The 25,896-nt window shown below is 35.8% G+C and overlaps 1 protein-coding gene across 1 annotated transcript in view; it reads right to left on the bottom strand.

Moving 5' to 3' along the window:
- Positions 1 to 25,896, bottom strand: part of MTHFD1L (methylenetetrahydrofolate dehydrogenase (NADP+ dependent) 1 like) — a 131,987-nt gene that overhangs the window by 46,286 nt on the left and 59,805 nt on the right. The window contains exons 19-23 of the mRNA XM_087970117.1: positions 22,226 to 22,294; positions 20,209 to 20,320; positions 8,325 to 8,464; positions 5,720 to 5,761; positions 3,876 to 3,976 (exon numbers count right to left, since the gene is read on the bottom strand). Coding sequence (XP_087826243.1) covers positions 3,876 to 3,976; positions 5,720 to 5,761; positions 8,325 to 8,464; positions 20,209 to 20,320; positions 22,226 to 22,294 — 464 coding nt within the window. The remainder of the gene's footprint in view (positions 1 to 3,875; positions 3,977 to 5,719; positions 5,762 to 8,324; positions 8,465 to 20,208; positions 20,321 to 22,225; positions 22,295 to 25,896) is intronic.

Raw genomic sequence — 25,896 nt, forward strand, 5'->3', positions numbered from 1 at the left:
GGATGACCAGCATGAGTGGACTCAGTTACAGTGAAGATTACTGTTAATCTTCTCATTACTCATCACCCATCACTTGTGACTGTATGACTGTAACTTTGTCTATTGTATCCTTATGATCTATATTGACTGTTTCCTAGTATGGTTTGATCGCTTATGACTATCATTAAGTGTTGTACCTTATGATTCTTGACAAATGCATCTTTTCTTTTATGTATACTGAGAGTATTTGCACCAAGACAAATTCCTTGTGTGTCCAACCACACTTGGTCAATGAAGAATTCTATTCTATTCTATTCTATTCTATTCTATTCTATTCTATTCTATTCTATTCTATTCTAGATGGTGCACCATTGGAAGACCTGAAGGTTAGGGATTAGGGAATAGATCATACTGGAGAAAAAAAATCTATCTTCATGGTCACTAAGAGTTGACACTGACTTAATGATACATAACTGTAGAGAGAATAAAGAATGGTCTTGAAGGACCGGAGAAAGAGCTGATAGCAAGGCAATGGTCAGATAAGAGGATCTTGAACCTGGGCCAAGAAAATAATGTGAGAAAATATGGGCCATCTCACAGAATAAATTAATCTCAGCAGGAAAGTCCATTCTGCCCACAAAATATTTACTGGATTATTTCATTTGTGATAATATTTTTTGATCATAGGCAGAATTCATCTGCATAAGTGAGGAAGAGGGAAGCACATTCAGAATTGCAACATTCTGTTACTATAACACTTACAATAAAAGTAATTATGAACTATATGGTATTGGTTTTTTAATCTGGTCTAACTTGTTGGGCTGGGCTGATATCAATTAATCAATCTCCCTAATTAAGTTGTTACCTACATTCAGTGGTTTAAAGTTGGAAGTGATAAGGCTATTCAAATTTATTAGGAAAGAATATACTCTAATACAAAGGTGTTTTCTGTTCTTATATCTGCTATATGACCGGTTGCTGTAGTTACTTCTTTATGAGACAGACATACTCATTTCAGGTCAATTTCAACTTTCTTTCCCATAGACCTATCCCTAGGACTGGATATAACTCATGTCTGGCATAAATTAAGACCTGAATTGTTACATACAGGGTGGGACTTCTTGCCTCCAGTATCATATAGCTTTAAATAGAATTACTGGAATTTCCACTTTATTGGAAAAAATTATTATTACTGAATAAATTCAGCATGATTTTCATCAGCTTTTAAAAAGAAAAAATCTGTATCCATGTTAGTGTTATTAATATTCACATATTATTATCCTAATTATTATTAGGATATTATTAATAATTATTATTAGGATATTATCATCTTAATAATAAGAACTATGTCTCAATGCAAGATTTGGCATCTTAAGCATTTGGACAACTATTCTGTACTTTAGAAAATTATCAACACCTGTATAATCAAAAAGAACCTGTAAAACTGGTATTTGATTAGATGCATTCAACAGGTGGCTGGATGAAAGAGCTACCATCTACTCAAGTCTGAAGTCCAAAAGTTTGTATAGTCAATCCAAGCAGAAGCTCAGCTTGTCTCATTTTTTTTTGGTAGAAAAGTCAGAACAAGATAATTGCATAGTCTATGATGTTGGAGGCAGACTTGCAAAAACAAAAAACAAAATTCTGCATGCATACCTTGAAATAAATCTTCCATTTTTCCTACAAATTGAATAGTTAATAAATATTCACTAATAGCAAAGAACAGCTTCAGGAAAAATGAAAGCAGAAGGAGAAGAAGAATGCAGCCCCTATCCTTTCATTCTCTTCACAAGGCTGCTTTGGGTTTTTTTTAAAACATGGGGAAATTCTAAACAAATAATTCGAATAGATAGGTTGTCCCTTTTTCAGAAATGGCCTTTAAACAAATTACAAATTTAAGAAAAAAAGAATGTAAAAAAGAAAGGACTGATGATCAACATATGACATTTTCAGTACACTTCTCATATTACGGTTGAAATAAATGTAAGAATTTCAGGATGGATGTCTGCAAGGGAGAGGGGAAAAGAAAGGGCAAGGGCAAGAAACTAAAAATCACAACATGTGCATGATGACATCACCATACCATGCCTTATCTACTGGCATCAGGCATTGGGATGCAAGAATGTAATGGTGGTACTTGCTCTATGATGTCACTGCATTGCACTTGAGTTTTGGTATAACTGAGGATGCCATTGGTCTCAAGAAAGCAGAGGAAGTTGAAAAGAGGTTTACTTCAAAAATCCCATTCTACAGTGTCTGCTTTGTAATGGTCAAAGATGGCTAGAACTTTGAATTTTACATATGCTTGCAAAAAACTTTCTCATGGATAAAACCTTGAACCAACATAGAATGTCTGTGATATGGTGAGGGCTGAATAACTCCCAAATAGTCACGAAGCTGCTACTTTGCCTTAGTTCTTCTCAATTTCTCTATTTCTACATCCTTTGGGCTGCTTCTTCTTCATCACTTCTAATGCCACACCTGTTACTTAGGCCCATCTGCTGGCTTTCATATCAATATCCCAATAATTCTTTAATGCTGAAATTATATTTTAATGAGGCAACACCGGCAGCCTACCTCCCCACTTTACATCGAGGGGGGCTGTGTGGAGAGAGTTTCCTCCTTTAAATTCCTGGGAGTCTAGATCTTACCTGGAAAATCAACACAACCCAGGTGGCCAGAAGGGCCCAATAGAGACTCCATTTCCTTAGGGTCTTGCGAAAAAATAAAGTGGAACAACGACTGATGATCTCCTTTTACCGGTCCACAATAGAAAGCGTCCTCACATATTGCATTATGGTGTGGTATGCTGGCTTGACAGCCACGGATAGAAAGACATTAAAGAGGGTGGTGAGCACAGCACAAAACACCGTGAGCTGTTCCCTGATATCACTAGATGACATCACTAGGGCTCGCTGCCTTAGAAGAGTGAGGGAAATTCTTACGGACAACTCACATCCCAGTCAGCACTTCTTCACTGTCCTACCATCAGGTAGGAGATATAGAAGCATAGCCAGCCACACCAACAGGCTGAAGAACAGTTTCTATCCATGGGCTGTCAGACTTCTGAACGGAAAATAACTTCATGTCAACATAGTATGATAGACTTGAGTTGTGCAACAAGGTCACATAGTGTAATAAGATTGGGACTGGGTTAGGGACTTCTGTCCTCACTGTGAGTTGTGTTGGGGGGGGTGCACGAAGTGAGGCTCAGCCAGGGGTGGGATTCTACAGGTTCACACCTATTCGCTAGAACCGGTTGTTAACATTCTAAGCAGTTCGGAGAACCGGTTGTTAGAAGAAATTACTGGCCTAATCCTGTAAGGAAGGCAGGAAGGAAATATTCTGGTGTTGCTTACAGAAACTGCCTCTCCGTTAACCCTTATTACATTCTTGGCAGGACTAGACTTCTTGTCTCTGGAACTTCTTGGAGTATTTTTCCCCTCCTTTGCTGGTACTTTGCTTGTGTGGAGTGACCATTCAAAGTTACAATGGCACTGAAAAAAGTGACTTATGACCGTTTTTCACATTTACAACTGTTGCAGCATCCCCACAGTCATGAGAAGCCAGGCGAGGAGATGCGTGCCTCGAGTTAGTGATGTTGAGTTGGCCACACCCAGCCAGTCACATGACCACCAAGCCACACCCACCAACTAAGCCACGCCCACAGAACCGGTTGTTAAAAAATTTGAATCCCACCCCTGGGCTCAGCCAATCTCATTGTACACATGTTGTACTCTGACAATAAAGGTAATAATCCACCCACGTCTCACAAAAGTTAACTAATAAGAAATTGATTTCAGAAGAAAAAATAGAAGATAGAATATTCACATCTAGTTCATATAAAAAACAATCTCACTTTTTTTTCTTAGGTGTGGAAAAACAAATTATTTTACCTAAAAACATTAAGAGCCAGAACAACAGGAACCCCAAACTGCTGAGTAATTTGAATTTGCTTCAGCAAGTTGCTGCAACCATCTGACACCAACTTGAGATTCTGTATGGGAAATGAAAGAAAACCAACAACAAATATACATTTGTTCTGTTTGTTTATTCCTAACAGAAAAATGTTTTATTACTGTGTTTTTAATATACAATATGGATCAGCGCAATGAATTCTGTCCACCTACATTAATTCTTATGTCCAAGTACCTTAAAACAGTTTTATGGTTTCTGCAGAAATGCCTGTCAAACTCCCTATAAACAAACGAAAATGGGCTAAGAGGAAAAAATAGGTAAGGGAAATTGAATTGAATCTTATATATTAATTATTTTCTTTCCCGTTATGTTGATGATATTTTTCTACCCTCTAGAAGTGTCAAGTGGCTTACATAGGGATCTCCATTCATTTTCTTCCTGTAGCAGCAACCGTTTGAAGTAGATTGGGCTGAGACGCAATGACTGACCCAAAGTCACTCAGTTAATTTCCATAGCTGAGGGATACTTGAAATATGGACTAGAATATGAAATTTCTACTGAAAACCTTTCAAGTCCACTAGGGCTGATACATAAATGAAATTATATTCACTGATATCTACATAACAATATTTTTAATGTTATTACTGGCTGATCAAGATGTTTGAGTGAATTCACATCACTGGTCATGTGGACCTGCTGTATGAGATTTTCGGAGCATTTTGAGGCTATCACTATCTTCAACATTTTTGGGAGCCCCATGTAAAAAGTGCATGTGCACGTGCTCACAATAAATTTTTTTAAAAAAAAAAATTAGTTAGGTCAGGAATCCAGGGAAGTAAAAAAAAAAGAATCAATGTTGGAATGTGAATGGAAGAAAAAAAAATAGCATGTGAAAACAGAGAAGAGAAATACTAGCAATAGATTATGTAAATATGAGTGTGTGTTTCTGAAAGACAAGAAGTATGATCCTTTCACTGCTAATTATTTGAGCAACCCACAACAATATTCAGAACCTTTGACTTTGTTATTTTTTGCCATTAAAAATATTCCAGAAATACCAAATTTATTTTCCATCTTCTTCCTACTGAAACCCAGAGCAATTTACAAGAAAACAATAAGAAAAAACAGTTTTAAATAAATCATCATACTAATATCATCACCTCTTAAAAATAATACATACAAAAGTTGCAAAAGGCACATTAGCACATGATGATTCTGTTGATGCAGCCTTACAATAAAAATATTACTGGTATTCCTGAGTTTCTGGACTATCTCGAAAAACTAATGTCTATTCAATAAACCTCTTCTTTTTAAAGAAAAAAACCCCTCAAAATATATTTTTATCTGTTACCTTTCACCTCATGGCAGCCCTACTTGCTACCTATTTTTATTGCTGATGTGTGTTTTATGCATGTATACATTTTATGCATAATTGCATATTTAATTTTATTTTACAACTTTTCTACTTATTATTTTGATTTTTTGTTGATGTTTTTGATAATTATATGATGGTTACTTTGGGTGAGTTTTATTAGGTCTGATTTTTTTTCCTTGTTAACTGCTTTGGGTCAGCCTATGGTTGGAAGCTTGCAGTATGTAACTGAACAAAATAATTGAACAAATAAACACATATTCCCAAAGGATTGTGAACTTTACTTTCTGGAACTATGAGGAGGGCCTCCATAGGTAACCTTATTGGATGAGTTGGATGGCATTGGGAGAAAAAGATTTTTCAATACATTGGATTAAGCCATTTAGTTATAGCTATTTGGAGGAAATATTCCTAAAAATGGATTTTAATAGGGACAGGAAATGTTCTCACCTCTTCCGTATATTCTTTCTTAAGAGGTACTCCAGCTATAACCTGAAATTACAAACAAATAATTAAAGAATAGACAGATATTTAGAAACACCTAAAATAGGTGATCTTCATGATTTATAGAATGGAGAAACCCTGCAAAAAAATTATTTGAATATTTATATAAAAACCATTGCTACTTTGCACATATATTTTTAATTACCAGGATTTTAATTACCAGGGGATTTTGGAATAGTGTTTTCCCTTCTTATATTGATACTATTGTATATCTGACTAAACAAATCTCTATATTTTGCAACTAGATAATACTAGACTCAAGTTCTGAATCTAGTTTTTAAACCTGAAAATATCCAGTGAAATTCACTATTCCAGTGAATTTTAAGCAAAATGTTTTGAAGTTATAATACTTAATAATTGACCATATTTTTTGTGTTAGAAAATAAAGATTTCTAACCCAATGTTTGCATGGGAATTTGAAGAAGAGAAACAATTGGAGGAGGAAGTCTTAGATCTTTCTTTCTGCCTTGAGAAGTACTCCCCTGCTTCCCATCTGTGCTCCAATTCATGTCAGTCATCCTTCCTTCAGATTTCCTATGTGATTAAATCAACTTAAGAAAAATATAGGCAAGCAATATAGGCAAGCAAGAGAAACCATATGAAGGAAACGTTAAGGAATCTCTGCTTTTTTATTATATTCTGTGAACTGGTTAGAAGTTTCAGTGGGCACAAAAACAAACGGAACAAACTACATTCCTTCATTTGCTCATTCATAAAGCCAGAGTTTGGAAAAGACAATAATAAACCATAGCTTCGAATTGTGATTTACAGACTAATCCTAAGTATGACGAAGTATGACTTTTCCCTAACTCTGTTTGCCCATCACATAAGCCCTTTAAAATCAACCTAACAGATTACTACAGTATGTCAATCCAGTTAATAAATTCCAGTTCTCTACTAAGAAATCATGTTCTTGCCAAATCCTAAATAATCCTATTACTCAAAAACAATTACTAAAAAGTATAAATCTAACAAACTACACCTGGTAATCAGTGGAAATACAAAAAGAGAAAAAGAAAAAAGTAAAGTTAAAAAAAAAAGAAAACCAATCCTTGGAAAGTGAACTGAAAATGTTCAGCAAAAAACATTTAGGTTTTGGCTTATTTGTTGGTCAGTTATTTTTCTTACTTCAACTGAATATTTTATTTAGTGGAAAAAATGTTGAAACTACACTTTAAAAAAATTCAATTGTGCAGTCTCCTTGAGGTCTCAAAGAAATGCATTTCCCATACAAACAACAGGGTTGTCAGGCATAGAATTATTAATATTTTTTAACTGAGTCTGCAAACCTCTGTACCCAAAAAGGTGAAGAGAGTACAAAGATTAAGGCTGCATCCAGAATAACATTATATATTACAGCTGCATGCCACCAAGTTGAATGAACTTTACACTTCCCAATGTGGAAGCAACGGGGCACATTTGCAAAATGTTAACATTTTCAACAGAGAGGAGAGGGAAGAATCAAGAAAAAGTAATTTGAAGAAAGATGTTAAAAATAAGGATGTAAAAACCAAGACTTGTGGTACTTTTAGCACAAAATTAAAGTATTAACGTGAAAGATTGCTGTTGGACAAATCTGGGCAGACATTAGAAGGTAGCAGAGTTAGAATTTTCTGTAATTCTTTGGCATCTTCAGCTCAGATATAGTAGCTTTAGGAATGAAGAATAAAGAAGTGAATTAAAAAAGTACTACTAAAGGAGAAACAAAAATAGAGACAAGATGTAGATGTAAAGCCAATGGTGGATTATAACCAAAGTAGTTAGCATATAATCTTGGAACAATTAGTATTTGTAGTTAAATATCAGCATCCAGTGGCACAGAAATTTGAAAAATATTGGGAAACAGGGGAGGGGGGAAAGGATCAAGCTCAAACAAGAAATTAAAATTAAATGAAAGAAAAAAGTGAGGAATCAAAAGATAAAAGCCAGACTGCATGCCTGGATGACAGGCTGAAAGAAGACACAAGAATTTTGGGAGGGGAGACAGAAAATATAAGCTCTAATATATATGTGCCTCCAAGTATTGCTACAATCAGAATTAAAAAAAGATAAAGAAATTGGGTGCAATTTAGTCAAGTTGAGTATTTTTAAATTCCATACAGTTAATAATTCCCTCCGAATGAATTTAACAGATCAAGGTTCTTAACTTTGATTGGAATGTACCCATAGCTGGCTTAAATAAAGAAATAATTAAGGGGATGTAGGAAACAGCCTTAGGAACTAGCAGTGGGTTCAAACTGTGGGACCACGAGCCAGTTATTGCAATGTGAAGGATGAACTACAAGGGTGGGGGGGAAAAGTAAAAAAATAGCAAGCAGATTTTATTCCATTTCCTAAACTTCTTAAGTCATGTAGAGAGCCTTCCTTTAATTAGCTCTAAAACTATTGTCTCTTGACAATTCAGAGAAAGAGACTGTTAATTGGCTTGCAATGCACTAGGAGTCATTTCAACCACTTCCAGAACTGAAATGTTTATACTTATTTCAAATGATAAGGGGTTTAAAAAGTTCTGAAGATTTATTCTATTATTTGAGAGGTTAGAGACACTTACATTTGGCCCACCTCCATGCATCTTCAAAGCCCTCACTGTAGCCACAAGCACAACCACACTGGGAATCAAGCCAGAAGCTCTGCATTTGATGTTGAAGAATTTCTCCATTCCGATATCAGCACCGAAACCGGCTTCAGTTACTATTAAGATTAAAGGGTTAATTTAAGTTAGGGTGGATCAGTGAACTCAAGAAATGTAGCTATTTGAGAGCTATCACAGTTTAGTATATACACAAGTAGCTTCATCTATACAGACACCTCATCATGAATGACCATGTTTTCACAGGAATAGGCAGTGCTTTTATTTTAAAAGAAGAGTGGGAGAGAACTAGAAATTTCAATCAAAGCCTTAAAAAAAACATTTGTGTTGTACACATTTACACAATGTCCATATATCATGTACCCATTCCTAAGGGGGGGAAATCATCCAACTGTTAAAATTAATGTGCTATTACAGCAGTTTTGGTATTATACAGCCAAATAATTAGTTAGTGCAAATAGTTATTTGTTGCTTACTTCTTAGATTTATACCTCTCTTTTCCTTCAGAAAAACATATATGGATTTTTACCCTCTCTTTCCCTACCCTCACCCCCACAACAACAAGCCTGCACAGAGAGTGATTTTTAAAACCAGACTTTAGCTACAACCTGAAGATGTACACTCATCATTAAGGCCGGACTAGAAAGCTCTTTTCACATAATGAGAAACCTCTTTTGCACAAAGTTTGCCAATTCAGTCCACTTTCACATGCCAGAGGCTTTACCAAATCTTCACACAGTTTGGAAAATCTCTACATGATCAGAAACATGATGTTCACATGATAAACTGTCTTAAAAGTACATCATACATCAGCTGGAATCTAGTTAAGTTTTAAACAGAATTATTGAAACCACATGGACTTATTAATACAAGTTTAATTATTTCAATGCATCTGTTCAAAGCAAGGATTCTAACCCATTACTCTTTGGTGAAAACTTCACGACATTAATTCTGAAACGGTCTTATATTGATGGCTGAGGGCTTGTGGCCAAGAAAGAATCTTACCTAAAGCCACATCATGGAATTCTTGGTGTGTGTGTGACCTTTGGGGAGCTTCAAAACTGGCCAAATGGCAAATGAGGCATCACAATGCAACCCTTTTGTACGTGTCAACATTGCATCTTCAGAATAGGCTGCAATTGCTGTGTCTGCCATCTTGCCGATTTTGCCTCACCTACCCATCAACTCATACCCATATGCAAAGAATTCTAATCCTCATGCAGGATTATACACTGCATAATATATAGAAAGCAATAGGAAGAAGCTGTCGTAAAAACAATGTCAGCCTTTTAAGGCAGATCAGTTCAGGAAACAGATTATAGGAAAGTTGTTTATTATTGTAACATATAACAACAGAATCTTGAAAGCCTGCCAGATTTTCTTTTCACTCCATTTTATACCAAACAGATTCAAAGCAATGTTATTTTGAGCTTCTTTCTCATACTTTCCCAGGACTGAGTTTCTGTTTTTTCCTTCCCTATTCCTCCATCAACATTATATTCTTTTAAAAACAGGCTAATTGCTTCTGAATAAAAGATATGGTATGAATATGCTATGCCATTAATAAATATCACCATCATACTCAAAACGTAAATAGGAGGATGTATTTATTTAGTCAATGAAATTTTATCAATTTTAAAAGAGCAATTATAAAGTAAAACAAACTAATGCCGCATATGCTAAAAGACAAATCACATGATATTACATTTGCACCTCTATTACTATATTAATACGTCTACCACCCTAATAATGATAAGTTTAAAAATGTATGATTAAAAATAACCTGATTAAAATAGTTGTTAATAACTGAAACCTATGGATCAGATAATGAACTATAAGATTAGTATTCTACGTAAGTAAGTAGCTGTCATAATATGCTCAAGGAAAATTTGCTTATGGTTCATCAGTGAACTGATATTTACTTACTTCCCATATATATAATTTTCAGAAAACATTATTGCTGCACATTTTAAAATACAGTTATTTTCAGAAAACAAATTAATATAAGACTTGGGGTAAAAAAATTCAGACAGCCAATCCACATTTATATCTTTTTATATTATTACCCACTTTCTTGTTTCCTCATTTACTTTAGCTTGAATTGGGAAAAACGGAGGTACAAAACATCAGAAATATTTCATGCAATGAATCTGGGAACTGAAAACATCACAAGTCTGACAAACACAAAATCAGGAGTACAGACACTCTGACTAGTGGGAGAGGAAGGAAACAGGATGCAGTGTAAAGGCCACTAGGATGAAGGTAACCAACTGCAAAGGAAATAAATTAGAGAGTAAATGTAAAGATAAAGCCATGTGCCAAAGTCATGTACTTTGACCCTTGTTTGTGCTCAAATATTCAACACAATCACTTTTGTATTATTTCCTGCTGGCAAATCAGAGTGCCAATGAAAATAAAACCAGATAGAGGCCAGTAGGACAAAAATGATTCCAAGTAGTCTTTGTTTAATAATCATGTAACTCTGGAGGCTGGTTATGTAGATATAACTAAATAAATGTTCTATTTCAAGGCTCTGTGTTTGTATAAAGCTCTTCAGGCATTCATACTATATGTAATTCTACATATAAGGAGAAGAAACCACAGCAAGCCTATTAGGTCAGCTTGGCTCCCACACCATCCTCTTTGCTTTCCAAGAGTAGAGTGTAAAATAGAAGGAGTATCCTTTGTGTAAATTAAAATCATCATTCCAAAAGAAGGCTCTTGCAATCCACAAGAGCTCTCTCTCCATATGAAAAAAGAGTAACAATAAGAATGAAAACTACATTTGACTCCTGTCATTGGCTTATCTCAGTTATTACAATCCTTTAACAAAGCTTTCTATGTGTGTGTGTGAGAGTGAATGTGTGTGTGAGAGGGGGGGGAGGGAGGGAGGGAGGGAGAGAGACAGAGACAGAGAGAGAGAGAGATACACACACACACACAGAGAGAGAGAGAGAGAGAGAGAGAGAGAGAGAGAGAGAGATAATGAGACAGATATATAAGACAAGGGAGGAAAGACAAATTAAAGGAAATGCCTTTATTTTTCTTTTCACTAAAGTAGATAACATATGTGAATGCATATAATCCCACTTACACTATCTGGGGAATTAAAAAAAAGAACCCAAGACATTCTGACAATTCAGCATTTATGATATACATCCCCCACATTCTTGGTGCAATTATTAACATGGAACACGCTTTCAGAAAATATTTTTTACAGACTACTAAATTATAAACTAAAACTCAGAACAATATACAAACAGAAGAAAGCCGCCACTAGGCTATAGCTTAACACAGTTCCATATGGGGTCTGAATCCAATAGTCAAAATTAATATAGCAAGAAACCTTTAAAAAATCAGATGTTTTTACTTGTAAGGACACAAAATGAAACATAAGAAAATTATCTACTATTAAAATCTCATAAACAGGTAGATTTCAACAAAACAAATCTTTGCAGAGTAAGCATTTAGGGTCAACACATAAAAACTAAAAACCAAAACAGCACATTGGAAGAGAGCACTAGAAAATATGCACACTAGGCTAAGTTTTAGGACATGGAATAGTGGACGCCAAATTCCAGAACAATGCAAGAGGAAATGGAAATTCTGAATTGCTGGTGGCCATATAATTCTACGATGTAAACATAGCTCTCCTTCTGCAGCTGTCAGCAGGGAAACTAAAAAGTTCAAAGTTACAGAAGCACATGAACTTTAACCCCAGGGATCCAAGGCATTTTGATTGGGGGAGCAAGGCTCAGTGTTTCTTGTAAAAGAGCACATCGCTAAACACAACAGCTGCCAAAATAAACCAGGATGGATCAAGATCCATCTGAAAGGATGCCCACATTTTTTTTTGTTAGAACAGCAAGGGTAAATGAACTAGATGTTTTTACAACCTGACCCCACATCTCTTCCTAAATGAGCAGTTGTGGAATGTACTACTCTCAGATCTTTCCATGTGTTCCAAATGATTCCATAAACTTGCTCTGCTCTGTACATTTCTAATATATTTCAGATGCTCGTGGTCCTATAATAAGGCATGTTTTAAATCATACAAGCCTGGGCTGGAAGTAAAAAAAAGACACATATAATTTACAGGTATTACTTTATCTTTATAGAATGCTGTTTGAGGATTCAAACCATTCAACATTCTAAAATAATTGAGCAAATCTTTCCAGGAACAGCGGCTGGGCTATAGAGAGACTGTGTCTGTACGGAACTATAGAGGATGGCTACAGAGGATGGACCTCTCTTCATTCAAATATATTGTCATCTGAAGCTCTTTTTGGTTTAAAATAACAATTTTGGAGAAAAAAAGGGAGAGAGAAAGAGAGGGAACTGAGAGAGCAGTTCAAGTAACTGACACATCAAATATTTGTTTTCAAATTATGTATACAGGTAGTCCTCGACTTACAACAGTTTGTATAGTGACCCTACAAAGTTACAACGGCACTGAAAAAAAGTGACTTCTGACCATTTTTCACATTTTTCACTGATTCATATTTATGACGGTTGCAGTATTCTAGGGTCCAACTGTTACCATTTCCTGCCTTCTGTATATTTAACTTGAACTGGAGAATCCCTTTATTTTGTGAACGGATGGGTATGAGTTGTGAGAAGTAGCTCTTTTGACAATATGCTAAATCTGACTGAGGGAGGGAGGGAAGGAAGGAAGGAAGGAGGGAGGGAGGGACAGAGGGAGGGAAGGATGGATCTATAATATTTTGTCTATGGCTGACAATTAGTTCTGTATTAGTTTTATTTTCTATTTAGCTTTTTAAGCTTCAGCTAATGCAGAATACAGTGGGCCAGAAAGTTATGTATGTACGTTGTTGATTTTTAAAACCCTTCATGCCATGGGAGGGCACCATCTTCAAGGGATCTACATTTGATGGGTCCCAGTTACAATGATTTTTTAAATAATATTTATTTAATATTTTTATTTTATTGTTGTAGACTGCCCAGAGAAATTTCTAGTGAGGATATATATGTGTAAAAATGTGTGTGTGTGTGTGTGTGTGTGTATATAGCCGAAGACACAAGCCTGAAGATGATGAATGAGACTTCATCGAAACGTCGCCTAGATACTTTCAATTTTACGCGGGAGAAAACCCAAATAACCAAAGATACATACATACATACATACATACATACATACATACATACATACATATATATATATATATATATATATATATATATATATATATATATATATATATATATATTAAGTTTTCGTGGGTACTTACATGTATGGCATTCAGCTTTGTTCGGGTATTTTCCCACGTCATAGTAGTGGTGCTTTTAAAATTGTAGCAACGTTTCAGCAGAATCTCATCTGCCATCATCAGGCTTTTGTATATATATATACATATACACACACACACACACACACACACACACACACACACACACACACACACTCTCTCTCTCTCTCAAGTTTTCGCGGGTACTTACATGTATGGTATTCAGCTTTGTTCGGGTATTTTTCCACGTCATTATAGTTGTGCTTTTAAAGTTGTAGCAACGTTTCGGCAGAATCTCACCTGCCATCATCAGGCTTCTGTATAGTGTTCGTCTGTGAGTCAGACTTTCACAGCCGTTTCAGTTTTAAATTTGGTGCTAGCCTATGCTGTGCCAGAATGGTTTTTTCTTCATCCTGATTCGTTGGGAGTCTTGGTCTGTGTTTATTGGTCTTGGAGTTTGCTGTGTTCTGCTTGATTGGTGTTTCTAATATCTTCCGTCTGTTTTGTAGCTTTTTTATCTTGATTGGCTGGCAACATTGTGTTTCCTGTACTGGAGGCTTTTAGTGAGGCTTGGCTCCTAGTAAACGGATGGCTATCATTTATTAGGAAGCTAGGTTTCATCTGGGTGCCTGGTTGGGGTGTGTTTGAGCTGGAGGTATCAGTGGGGGGGGGGTCTGTTCGTGCCCAGGTGTTTGCCTGGCTTGTGGTGTGGAAATTTTTTTCTTTGAGAGTGCAGGCTTCCAGATAATTGACAGTCTGGTGGAGTCATCTCTTCTATTCATGCTTTCAGGTCTTTTTTCAATCTCTATGGCTTCTCTGATCATTCTGTAGCTGGGGTTTTCTATAGTGGCTAGGGTTTTGGTGCCATTGAAGTCGATGCTATGACCTGTGGCTTTCGTGTGTTGGACTAGTGAGGAAGTGTGTTCCAGCTTTTTTACTGCATTTTTGTGTTCATCTAGGCGGGTACTTATTCTTCTATTGGTCTGTCCAATGTATGTGGTAGGGCATGATGCACAGGGGACTTCATATATGCCTTGGTTTTCCAGGTCAATTTTATCTTTGGGGTTTCTTAGGATGGCTGCTATTTTTCTTCTTATATTAAGTCTATATATTATAAGAAGATACTACACAGGCATCACATCAAGACTGCCTTCAAAACAGACAGAAAAATAGCAGCCATAAGAAACCCCAATGTTCCACAGGAAACATCAAGCTGTGGCCTTCTTTTTTTGTCTCTCAAAAAATAAAGTTATTAACATTTTTTTCAAGGAATAATCCAGCTTTTTATGGTGTTTGGCCTGAGAAGAGATAAGGTTGTTTGGGAAATCTTTGTTTAAATATGATGTAATTCCAAATTATAGCCCTGTATTCTGGAAAGATTATTTCCTAAAAGAAATAATTATTTGCAGACCTGTACTCATGACTTATTAGGGAAGTGGATGGCAAAGAAACAAAAGAAAATAAACCACTGCCTTTATGAATAATTGCTAGTCTTCAGATAAAATTCTATGTTTTCTTTCTTCGTTTGCAATCTTTTCTATTGTTTTGTGATATACTGTTTCTAAACTGGTCCCTTCAACACTACATTGTTTCTTAAGGACCAACAATTCAAATAAGCATAGAAAATAGAATATAGACAGAGAAAAAAATCTATATTCCTTCAATTTCCCCCTTTTTACAATTCTATTTATTTATTTATTTATTTATTTATTTATTTATTTATTTATTTATTTATTTATTTATTTATTTATTCATTCATTCATTCATTCATTCATTCATTCATTCATGTTTCTTAATTGCCCATCTCCCTCGGATATGTGGCTGGCATCAATTTTAATAGCTGTACACAATTGATAGCTAAGTAAGCTATACATTTAATCAACCTCTTCTAAAAGGTTTAGCGTACTGTCTTACCAAGAGACACGATTTCCTACCTCTGCTTAAATGACTGGTTGCTACAGAGCAAAAGAGTTCATCTTTTCTCCAAGGGAAAGCTATACTAAATCCTCGAATAGGATTTTTTTTAACAGCCCGTATGGTGACTGTGTCTCTGGACATATCCAGGGAGCAAGGAAATATATGGAAATACATCTTCCTGAATCTGAATTTAGTTTTACTTTCCAAATTCTCTCTCCTCAGAACCAAATCCTCTCAATAGACACAATGGTGTGATTTTTGCCTGAATTTTTTTTAAAAAAAACAAATTTTATTAATTTTAAAGACAAACAAACCATCATTAACCATTAATACATGAACCTCTTTCCATTGTAAATTTTACAAGTCAAATAAAACATTATTTTATACAATATAATTCTATTTTAGACCATTTCCATATGAGCATACAAATATCTCTTATCCAATTTCTCTTTATTACTCTTTACTCTTATCCAATTTCACTACTATTATTTTTCTCTATATTTATCCAATTTATAATTATCATCTATTTCTCTCTGACTTGGTTACCATTATTCTCATTCTATATTCCTGCAAGGTTTTATTAATTCTCCCACATACATACACATCCTTCATTTTCCTTCCTCTCTTTCTTAATTAAATTTTGAGATTCATCAAAGATGGCTTCTTCTTCTTCTTCTTCTTCTGTTGCTGCCTCCATCTGTTGTTGTGTTTGTTGATAAATAGCAAGCGCCATTTCTAAAAAGAGAAAAGCTTCCTTTACAGCGTCCTTGCCCTCTCTTTTTGTTTGTTCATATTCTTTTCTCAGTTCCTCAACGGAAAAAGCCATTATAAATCTTTTCTTTTCTTTTTTTTCCTCTTTCTTCTTACAACAACCAAGATGTTTCAAAAGTTAGAACAGTCCCAAAATCCCAAAGTCACCACTCAGTCCAAGCCAAAACAAAGTTCTCACTTTCTCTTCCTGGGGTAATATCAATCAAAAAAACGACCAAATCTGTATTTTAAAGCCTTATTGCAATAAATTTCAGTCTTCAAATCCTTAAGGCATCTCCTCCAACAAGATCTTAATATATATATATATATATATATGTTTTCTTAAGTTTTCGCTGGGTACTTACATGTATGGTGTTAGGCTTGGTTGGTATTTTCCCACGTCATTGTAGTTGTTCTTTTAAAGTTGTAGCACGTTTCAGCAGAATCTCATCTGCCATCATCAGGCTTCTGTATTGTGTCCGTCTGTGAGTCAGACTTTTACAGTGGTTTCAGATTTGAATTTGGGGCAGCCTATTGCTGTGCCAGAATGGTTTTTCTTCATCCTGATTGGTTGGGAGTCTTGGTCTGTGTTTATTGGTCTCGAGTTTGCTGTGTTCTGCTTGATTGGTGTCTTCAAACAGACACCAATCAAGCAGAACACAGCAAACTCCGAGACCAATAAACACAGACCAAGACTCCCAACCAATCAGGATGAAGAAAAACCATTCTGGCACAGCAATAGGCTGCCCCAAATTCAAATCTGAAACCACTGTAAAAGTCTGACTCACAGACGGACACAATACAGAAGCCTGATGATGGCAGATGAGATTCTGCTGAAACGTGCTACAACTTTAAAAGAACAACTACAATGACGTGGGAAAATACCGAACCAAGCCTAACACCTAATATATATATATATATATATATATATATATATATATATATATATATATATATATATATATATATATATATATATATATATATATATATATATATTGTCCTCTCCTTCCCACTTATCACAGAAAGCAAGTTTTAACTTTCTATAAAAAGACAAGTTTCTCAATATCCATTTGTTGATTCCATAGGGAAGGAGAGTAAACTTTCCTTTCAGCACCTCAAAATTGCCGCTTACAGTTCTCTTCTGGAAAGTATCATTCAGAAAGCCATAATTTTCAGGATGTTAAATATGTCTTAAAGTCCTGGGTCAGCCAAGAAAAACTTTCACTTAAAAAAAACTTTCTCCTCTTCCTCCTGCACATTCTTACCCAGCTGCCGGCTTCTTTGTGGCGGCCATTACGGACCGCCGCTGCACCATCTTGAGAAAAGGGGGTTTTGCCGGCCGGGGAGGGGGTCTGCAACACCCCCAAACCCCTCTCCGGATCCCCCCTGTCTTCAGCCACCCCTGCAGGGCAGCCTTAGCCTCCAAATCTGTCTGGATCGGAGGCACCAAAACGGCTAGCGCCGCAGGGATCGCGCAGTATCGTGAATCCCTGCCGCTAGCGAAGCCGACAAACCGGAAGTCCCCGGTTTTTGCCTGAATTTTGTGGGCCACGTGGAAATGACTTTCAAGCTTGGGGTTCATTACATATTACAGAGACAAAGGAAACAGTCTTCCAATCTTGAGGGTTTGTTTTTTTTACATAGTACATTTATGTGTATTTTTGAATAATTAAAATCATTTATATGTTATAACTGGACGGGAGTTAGTAGTCGTCATCAACATTGTAGTACTATCTCTCTGTAAATTATAGAGTATTTTTTCATACCATCTATTATCTGAAATGCAATGGGAAATGAGATTAAATTGCAGCTAAATACTGAGAGCAATGATTCTCCTTACACACAATTCTTAATTAATATTTGATCCAAAAGCCAGGAAATGAGAACTTAATTTAAGATAAAATAATGCTAAGAAATCATTAGATATTTTATTGATTAGAAAAAGAAATAGTAGAGAGGCACTGTTACACCACAATATACTCTAGCTAGGAGTTCTTTTATGTATATTGAGGGTATTTACACCAAGACAAATTCCTTGTGTGTCCAATACAAGTATTCTATTCTCTCTTTAGAATACTCATCGCATAGTGAATTTTCTGTGAAGTCAGGCAAACACAAACAGCTATAAACAACTTAGGACAATGCAAATATTAAGACTTGTGCTTAGGTTGCCAAAAGAGGTTTACAGCTGAACAACTGAGGTTTTGTTTCCTTTTTTGGAGAAAGAGCCATCACAAAAGAAATACAGCAAACCCATTTACATTTCTAAGAATGTTTTGGATAGCATCCATTTCACTTAAACATTGAGGCTGCAGTGTTTTTTTTACAAGGTAATTTATAAACCTGTTGCGGATTTAGGAGTGCGGGTAGGCATAATAAACTATATGCATGCTACATAGATATCTCAGCAACTATCATGAGGTATTTTATTTCAATGATCAATTTAACTGTATCATAAAGCAAATAAATTATTTGGACAGCCGAAAAAGGCTCAGTTCTACTGATGTTTACAATGCTGAAAAAGTTTGCCAAAAGTTATCCAGTTATCTGCTGTCATAATAACAGAAAAGGCCTGTGTGCCAAAGGAGTCAGGGGAAGAGGAGAAGTTATGGATCTTTGTATGCTTTATACAAACAATACAACACCCTTCACTTCTATATTAAAGTCTATATTAAAAGAATTAAATCTGTAATTTACTCCCCTTGACAAAGGTTGTGATAAAAAGCAAACAGGTCAGGACAAAATACAATACACTTACCTAAATTCTAAATAGTGACTGTTTTTCTCTGTTTTTATTTGGTTTCATTTATATGTCTATTCCTGTTCTTGATTCATGGCATCACTATTCTTCAGTTACAGACCATTCCAACAGACTTTATAAGGGTGAAATAATTGTAAGGCTATATGCAGTGTTTCAGTAACATGGATACTACGAGCCAATACATTTTATTTTCAGTTGCAAAAGAAGAATTAATTTATCATATATATTTCATGTGTGAATCCACTCCTCTGAATTTTTTTAAATAAGGAAATATCTTACTATGTTAGGGAAAACTCCAGAGAACAACTCAGTAAATCAGGAATCCACTGGAAATTCAGAATAGTTGCAGAATGATTTATCTTGTTATTATTTTCTCAAACATTCTTAGTTTAAACCAATAAATATTTTATGCCAGCAAAATAAGTAAACCCCCAAATCATAGCAGGCACCTACAAATTATCAGTACAGATTGTTGCAGATACATATAGAATGAGCTTTCAGGGTGGCAAGCAGTAAAACATAGCTAAAATCAATAGAAACACGTAATAACACAGTGTCAATTAAAAAAGGTGCTAAAAGCAGCAGAGGCTAAAAACACCAGACATAAAACTAGTTGAAAGCCCAAAGCTTTCAAGGGATGTTAGAAAACCTAACGTCCTAGGCATCCTAAGAAAGTTATCTCATGGGGGGTAGGGGTTTCTTATGTATGGGAGAGTTACTAATGGAAAGATCTATTCCAGAGAAGGTATCTGCCATGTTGGTTCCCAGAAAACAAAGCCTACGATCTATCATTGACCGAAAACACCTATCTAAGCAGAAATATTATCTTCCCTTTCACTAAGACTACATGAAACAGTGGAATTCACAGTCCTCTTTTCATCTGGTTTGCTCTGGAGCACTATGGAAGTGCTTAGAAAGTATTTCTTTAATGTGTATTCCATGTTCTTATGAAAACTGTTTTAATAACGTTAATTTTACTGTCTCTAATATCAGCAGAATTTTAATGTTTTAATATAGAATCCCAAATAAATAAATAAACCAAACTGAAAATTTCACAAACAAATGCTGTTAGATAATATATAGTTGGACATTCATCCCTAAGAATACATTTCAGACTAAATTATTCCAGACCTACAGCAGTATGCTAAAATAATATTAGTTTTCTCACCTACAAATCCTTCTTTGCCGACCAATTTCAGGGCAAGCTTGTCTGCCAAAACTGAAGAATTGCCATGTGCAATATTTGCAAAAGGTCCTGCATGCACAAAAACTGGAGTACCCTAGAAGAAAATAATAAGAACAGATAGACATACTGAATTCTATACTAAAGTTTAAATCAACGTGGCATTAAGAACAAGAGAGCAATCGTTTGGTTAAATTTTACAACAACTGACATAGATAAGGAAGTAGTTTATTGATATAATATAATCAATCTTCTTACTGGTATAATAAATCAATCTTTTAGAGCATGGATGTCAAACTCGTGCCATCATGTTGCTGTCACATAACGTTTTGCAATGTTTTCCCCATTGGTGGAGCTAGGGTGGGCGTGGCCTGCACGTAACGCATCTGGCCCGCAGACTGCCAGTTTGACAACTCTGTTCTAGAGCAATCCCATGTTACTGATTGTGTCATATGTGGTGTATTATTAAACACATAAACACATAATTAAACTTTCTTGTTGCAAATCCAGGTTCATTTAGTGAGTTATGTCATAACAATTTCATTATTAATGTGTAGAATTCATTACCTTACTTTATAATCCATAACTGCACCCTCGCCACCATCTGGTTCTCTTTGTACAGAACTGCTAAGAACTGCAACTAAGCCCTTTCCTTCAATCAACTCATTGTCATAACTCAAGATTTTTAAAATTAGACCATGTACACCAGGCTGTAACGTGTACCATCTTATATAGGAGTAAACATCACATAATAAAATGAATTTTCCTTCTTTGGATGCATACATTGACTCTCACAGATAGAAAGTCAAAATGTAAAATGTGCATTTACAGTAAAAATGTAATAGAGTACCTGCTAACTCTTTTTCACTCTTAGATCTGCAGGGTTCTCAACTGATTCCATTGATGTAAAATTCCTCTGAGAGGAATGCAACTGCAGACAGCTCTAAAAGTAGCTCAGTTAGATCCTTAAATAATTTGCTGTCTCTGGAGGTCTCTGCGGGTTGCAGGTGGGGCACAACATGGAAAGCAAATTGGTTGTGCTTGTGGATGGGGGCCAGGATCCTTCTTCTGGGGGAGGAGCAGATTCCAACTAAATATCTCCATGATAGAATCATATGATCCCAGAGAAAGTCCATCTGAATGGGGTTATACTCTCTCTCACACAGGGGTTGTCTACAAACTAGAGGTTCACGTAGATTCAAAGCTCCTACTTGAAGAACAAAAGGCAACTGTGGCTGGAGGGCTCTTGCACAACTACACACTGTGTGCTATTTGAAACTATTCCTGGACCAAGAGGACCTGTTCAGGGTCACTCAAGGCTACTCATCTTCCATTTCAAGTGCCATAACATGTTCTACAAAGGGCCACTGAAGAGCTTTTGGAAGCTACATCTGGTCCGAAATATGGCAGCCTGGGCAAAGCTTGGATGCTTCACTTTTCATTGCTTCAGGACATGCATTGATGTCAGGTGTAATTAAAGGTGCTGGCTGTCATTTTTAATGTCCTATTTGACTCTGGACCTGGACCATCTTCTCCTATATTTATCTGCCCATCCAGCCAGATTAAATAGATTCAATTCATTTCTGATCTCATCTGTATGGATTCTGTCAGTTGTCAGGCCTCTGAGGCAGCCATTTTCAATATAATTGCCCTCACTCTTTGGATCATCACACCAATAAAATTTGCTTAGTTTCAACCCTCTTCTTGAAGAAAACTGTTGAACCTCCTCTTCCAGACACAGCAGGAGTGCTATAACTGAAGATGGGGTTTGCAGGCAAATGGCATTTGTATTTCCTAGCTTTTTATGTTTTATTTTGTGTATGTAACTAAGGGTTCATATTATTATTTCAACACTATTTGTACTGTGAGTGAACCCCATTTTTCTAGGGGATGAATAGCAGTGATTGCACCCTTAAGATATTCAAAACTTTGAAAACATATGTTGGCAACTTAGACTTATGAAAAAAGAAATGAACCTTGGATTACAGGTGACTGGACTCACCTCCAAAGTCTGCATCAGTGTTGGTTTAATTGCATCCTTCATCAAAACTGCCAAAGCACCAGTTACTCCCTAAAACAAAGAGATTTTTGTTTTATTTTTAAGGTTAATGTTATTTGAAACTAAGAAGAAGTTCAAGCAAACTAACCCAAGGCATCAAGTAATTTAGCTAAAAACAAAAAAACCTAGAATGGATAAATTTATTATTCTAGCTTTACAGTATGAAGGTATCACAACTTAAAAGAAACAAGACAAAAAAATGGCCTCAATTTCTATAAACCGCAAATAAATTTCTGATTTTACAACATTTATACTTTCAAAGAAATAACCTGTACCAAATGTTAAAATATGTCAAGGCACAAGTCACCAAAGAGTTATGTGGTTTAATAACTTGACATTATTATGTGGTTCAATTACTTGACATTATTTAAGACCACTACTTTTCCCAAGATCCCAAGATCTTCCTTAGATTGTGTTGGGCTCAGGAGAAATCAAAAGTAGTGTTTGTAAACTCAAGGGGTGTGTGTGCTTCTTTTGAAGAAAAATAGTTGTCTAGCTCATTCATGCTGCCTTCTATAATCCGCATTGCTGATGTCTTCAACCTGATGTTCCGGATTTTGAATGTACATTGGACCTTTCAAAAAATGTCTAGCAAGTTTCTTGTCCCGCCTATAAAACATCAGCCTATCTATATTGTAAAACTGTCAGTGTCTCGGGAACATAAATGGGCCCTGCAAGTTTTCAGAGGAAATAAAAACGATGGGGATTTGTATTCAAACTTTGGAGTTGAACAATTCACCTTCTGCTATTATTAAAAAGGACAAAAGTAAATAAGGACAATACGGAGCATCCTGCTAGGTAAGTATGTGTGTGAAGGAGGTAGCAGCTAAGATTCTGATAAATTAGTAGTATGTAACTCTTTGCCTCCCATGCCAGCATTTTATTAATGAGCAAGCACCTCCAGCAGATATTGTGAGGGCACTTATAAACTGCCAGCAGAAGAAAATCTAGAAGAACCAGAAGATTCCAGCAACCAGTCTCTCCTAACAAATTTTATTTTTGAGGAGTGGGGAGGGGAGCAGCTACTACTGAAATTATCAGCGTATTACGATATTACAATTGTTAAAGCCTTACTGCTTTTCCTATTAAAATGTGAGGCAAGATTTGGAACCTGGATTATGCCCCATTTTGAAATGGACACTGTAGAGATGGGAAAGAGAAATAAGGATTGGGAAGTTATATAACTTTCTACGGAGGAATTATTGAGTCTGTCATCTGCACCTCTATAACTGTCTGGTTTGGTTCTGCAACCCAACAGGACAGACACAGACTTCAACAGATAGTTAGGACTACAGAAAAAACAATTACTACCCACCTGCCTTGCATTGAGGACTTGTATACTGCACGAGTCAAAAAGAGGGCTGTGAAAATATTTACAGACCCCTCACATCCCGGACATAAACTGTTTCAACTTCTACTTTCAAAACGACGCTATAGAGCACTGCACACCAGAACAACTAGACACCAGAACAGTTTTTCCCCAAACGCCATCACTCTGCTAAACAAATAATTCCCTCAACAGTGTTCAACTATTTATTAAGTCTGCATTACTATCACTATTAATCTTCTCATCACTCCTATCACCATCCCTTCCCACTTGTGACTATATGACTGTAACTTTGTTTCCTTGTATCCTTACAATTTATATTGACTGTTTCCTAGTATGAGTTGATTGCCTATTTGTACCCTACGACTACATTAAGTGTTGTATCTTATGATTCTTGACAAATGTATCTTTTCTTTTTATGTACACTGAGAGCATATGCACAAAAACAAATTCCTTGTGTGTCTAATCACACTTGGCCATAAAGAATTAATTAATTAATTAATTAATTAATTAATTAATTAATTAATTAATTACAGTTACCAGCAACATTGGGGCTTTTAATCATTTTTCTTAAAAGGCAGTTGGATCACTAAAATCATACCTAGTTTGGAAAAATTTATTTCTCAGTCTCCTATAATGACAGAACCTACGGTCATCCAATGTAATACAAGAAATATAGGCTATACAAATGGATGGTCTTTTTCACTCAGAACAGAATTAAATTGAATTCATTGCCACAATTTATAGTAAAGACAATTAATTAATTCTCTCATTAGCTGCTATTGATTTATGCAAATTCAAGCATAGAAGTAGCATACTTTCAACATTAGCTGAAAAGCTGTAAGACAAATAGGGCATTGCATTAATCTGCACGTTTTTAAAAATAGCTGGCTGAAATCTAAGAGCAGACTGTCTTCCTTCCTTCCTTCCTTCCTTCCTTCCTTCCTTCCTTCCTTCCTTCCTTCCTTCCTTCCTTCCTTCCTTCCTTCCTTCCACTATAAGTTGTTAAAATAGTAGCAATCTGAAAGTTTGCCATGTTTATGTGATCAATAAGAGATGACAATTTCTTGATAGCACATAAACAAATAATATTAATTTTAAAATCTGCAACTGACTTCCAAGCTGCCCAACTTTTTTGCAGGTGCTTTCATATATAGATAATTTGTCTGATGATTTAGTAATTGTCCAACACTGGGCCTTTTAGATTAAAGCTGAGTTTCAATTTTTAATGAAATTTTCAAAGAATATCTTAGATTCATTGTAAAGAGTTAAGAGCCCTTAACTTATAACCATTCATTTAACAACCATTTAGATATGGTGGGGCTGAAAAAAAAGTGACTTACGACTGATCCTCACGTGTTTTGGTTGCAGAAATATTCTTATCTGTACATTCTTTGTAAAACGAATAAATTACTAAGTAGGTGTATTTCTATATTTTTCTAAAATACGTAACTTGATAAATGCCATTACTATATAAATAGCTACCCTGTTTCTCCAACAATACGGCCTCCCCCAATAGGAAGTCCCAGCATGTTTTATAGGGATGAAATGAAATTAAGCCCCTCCCCCCAAATTAAGACCTATATTAAAACATGCGAAATGGGGGGGAATGGTGGGGGGGCTTGCCGTTAGGAAATACTTTTGTTGCACACCCGGATATGGTGCTGCCTGCGTTGACCCCAATACGAAGTGCCCCATCAATGCCGAGGTCAACATCCAAGCCGTCGCCACCCGCCCATCCAAAGATGCAAGGGGGGGGAATTAAGTCACCCCTGAAAAGACGGCCTAGCCATTTTTTCAGGGCTCAAAAAAAAAAATAAGACCCGGCCTTATTATATGAGAAACACGGTACATATTTATTTAATATTCCTTAAAGCTGCTGAAATACTTATCTTGAGAGTGCCAGTTTAATTTACCATGAAGATATAGCATCAATCCATCAAACATTTTGTTATGATATAGCAGCCAAATTGCAATCTAGTCTTTAAGACTGCTCAATGAACATCATATTTTGGCAACAAACCCTGTAGTGTGCCATTACTGAGGCAGGCTTTCTAAAAAACCATTACACTTTTGAAAAGAGCTTCTGCATTTATTAAACATTCAGTTTATCTTTCCCTTCTCTGCCTCCTCCCATCTCCATTCCTTGCAGCATCTGGTTTTCATCGGCCAATGTGTATTTTAGATTTCATTACATTATGCTCAAGATGTGATATAGCACTCTTAAAAATTCAGACCAAAGAGAGTTGCTGGGTATATTAAATATTATTCATATCCGAATGAAATA

The sequence above is a fragment of the Notechis scutatus genome, chromosome 1 (genome assembly GCF_049901735.1).
Source record: "Notechis scutatus isolate UNSWTSFEM ecotype Mainland chromosome 1, rNotScu1.2, whole genome shotgun sequence".
NCBI lineage: Eukaryota > Metazoa > Chordata > Lepidosauria > Squamata > Elapidae > Notechis > Notechis scutatus.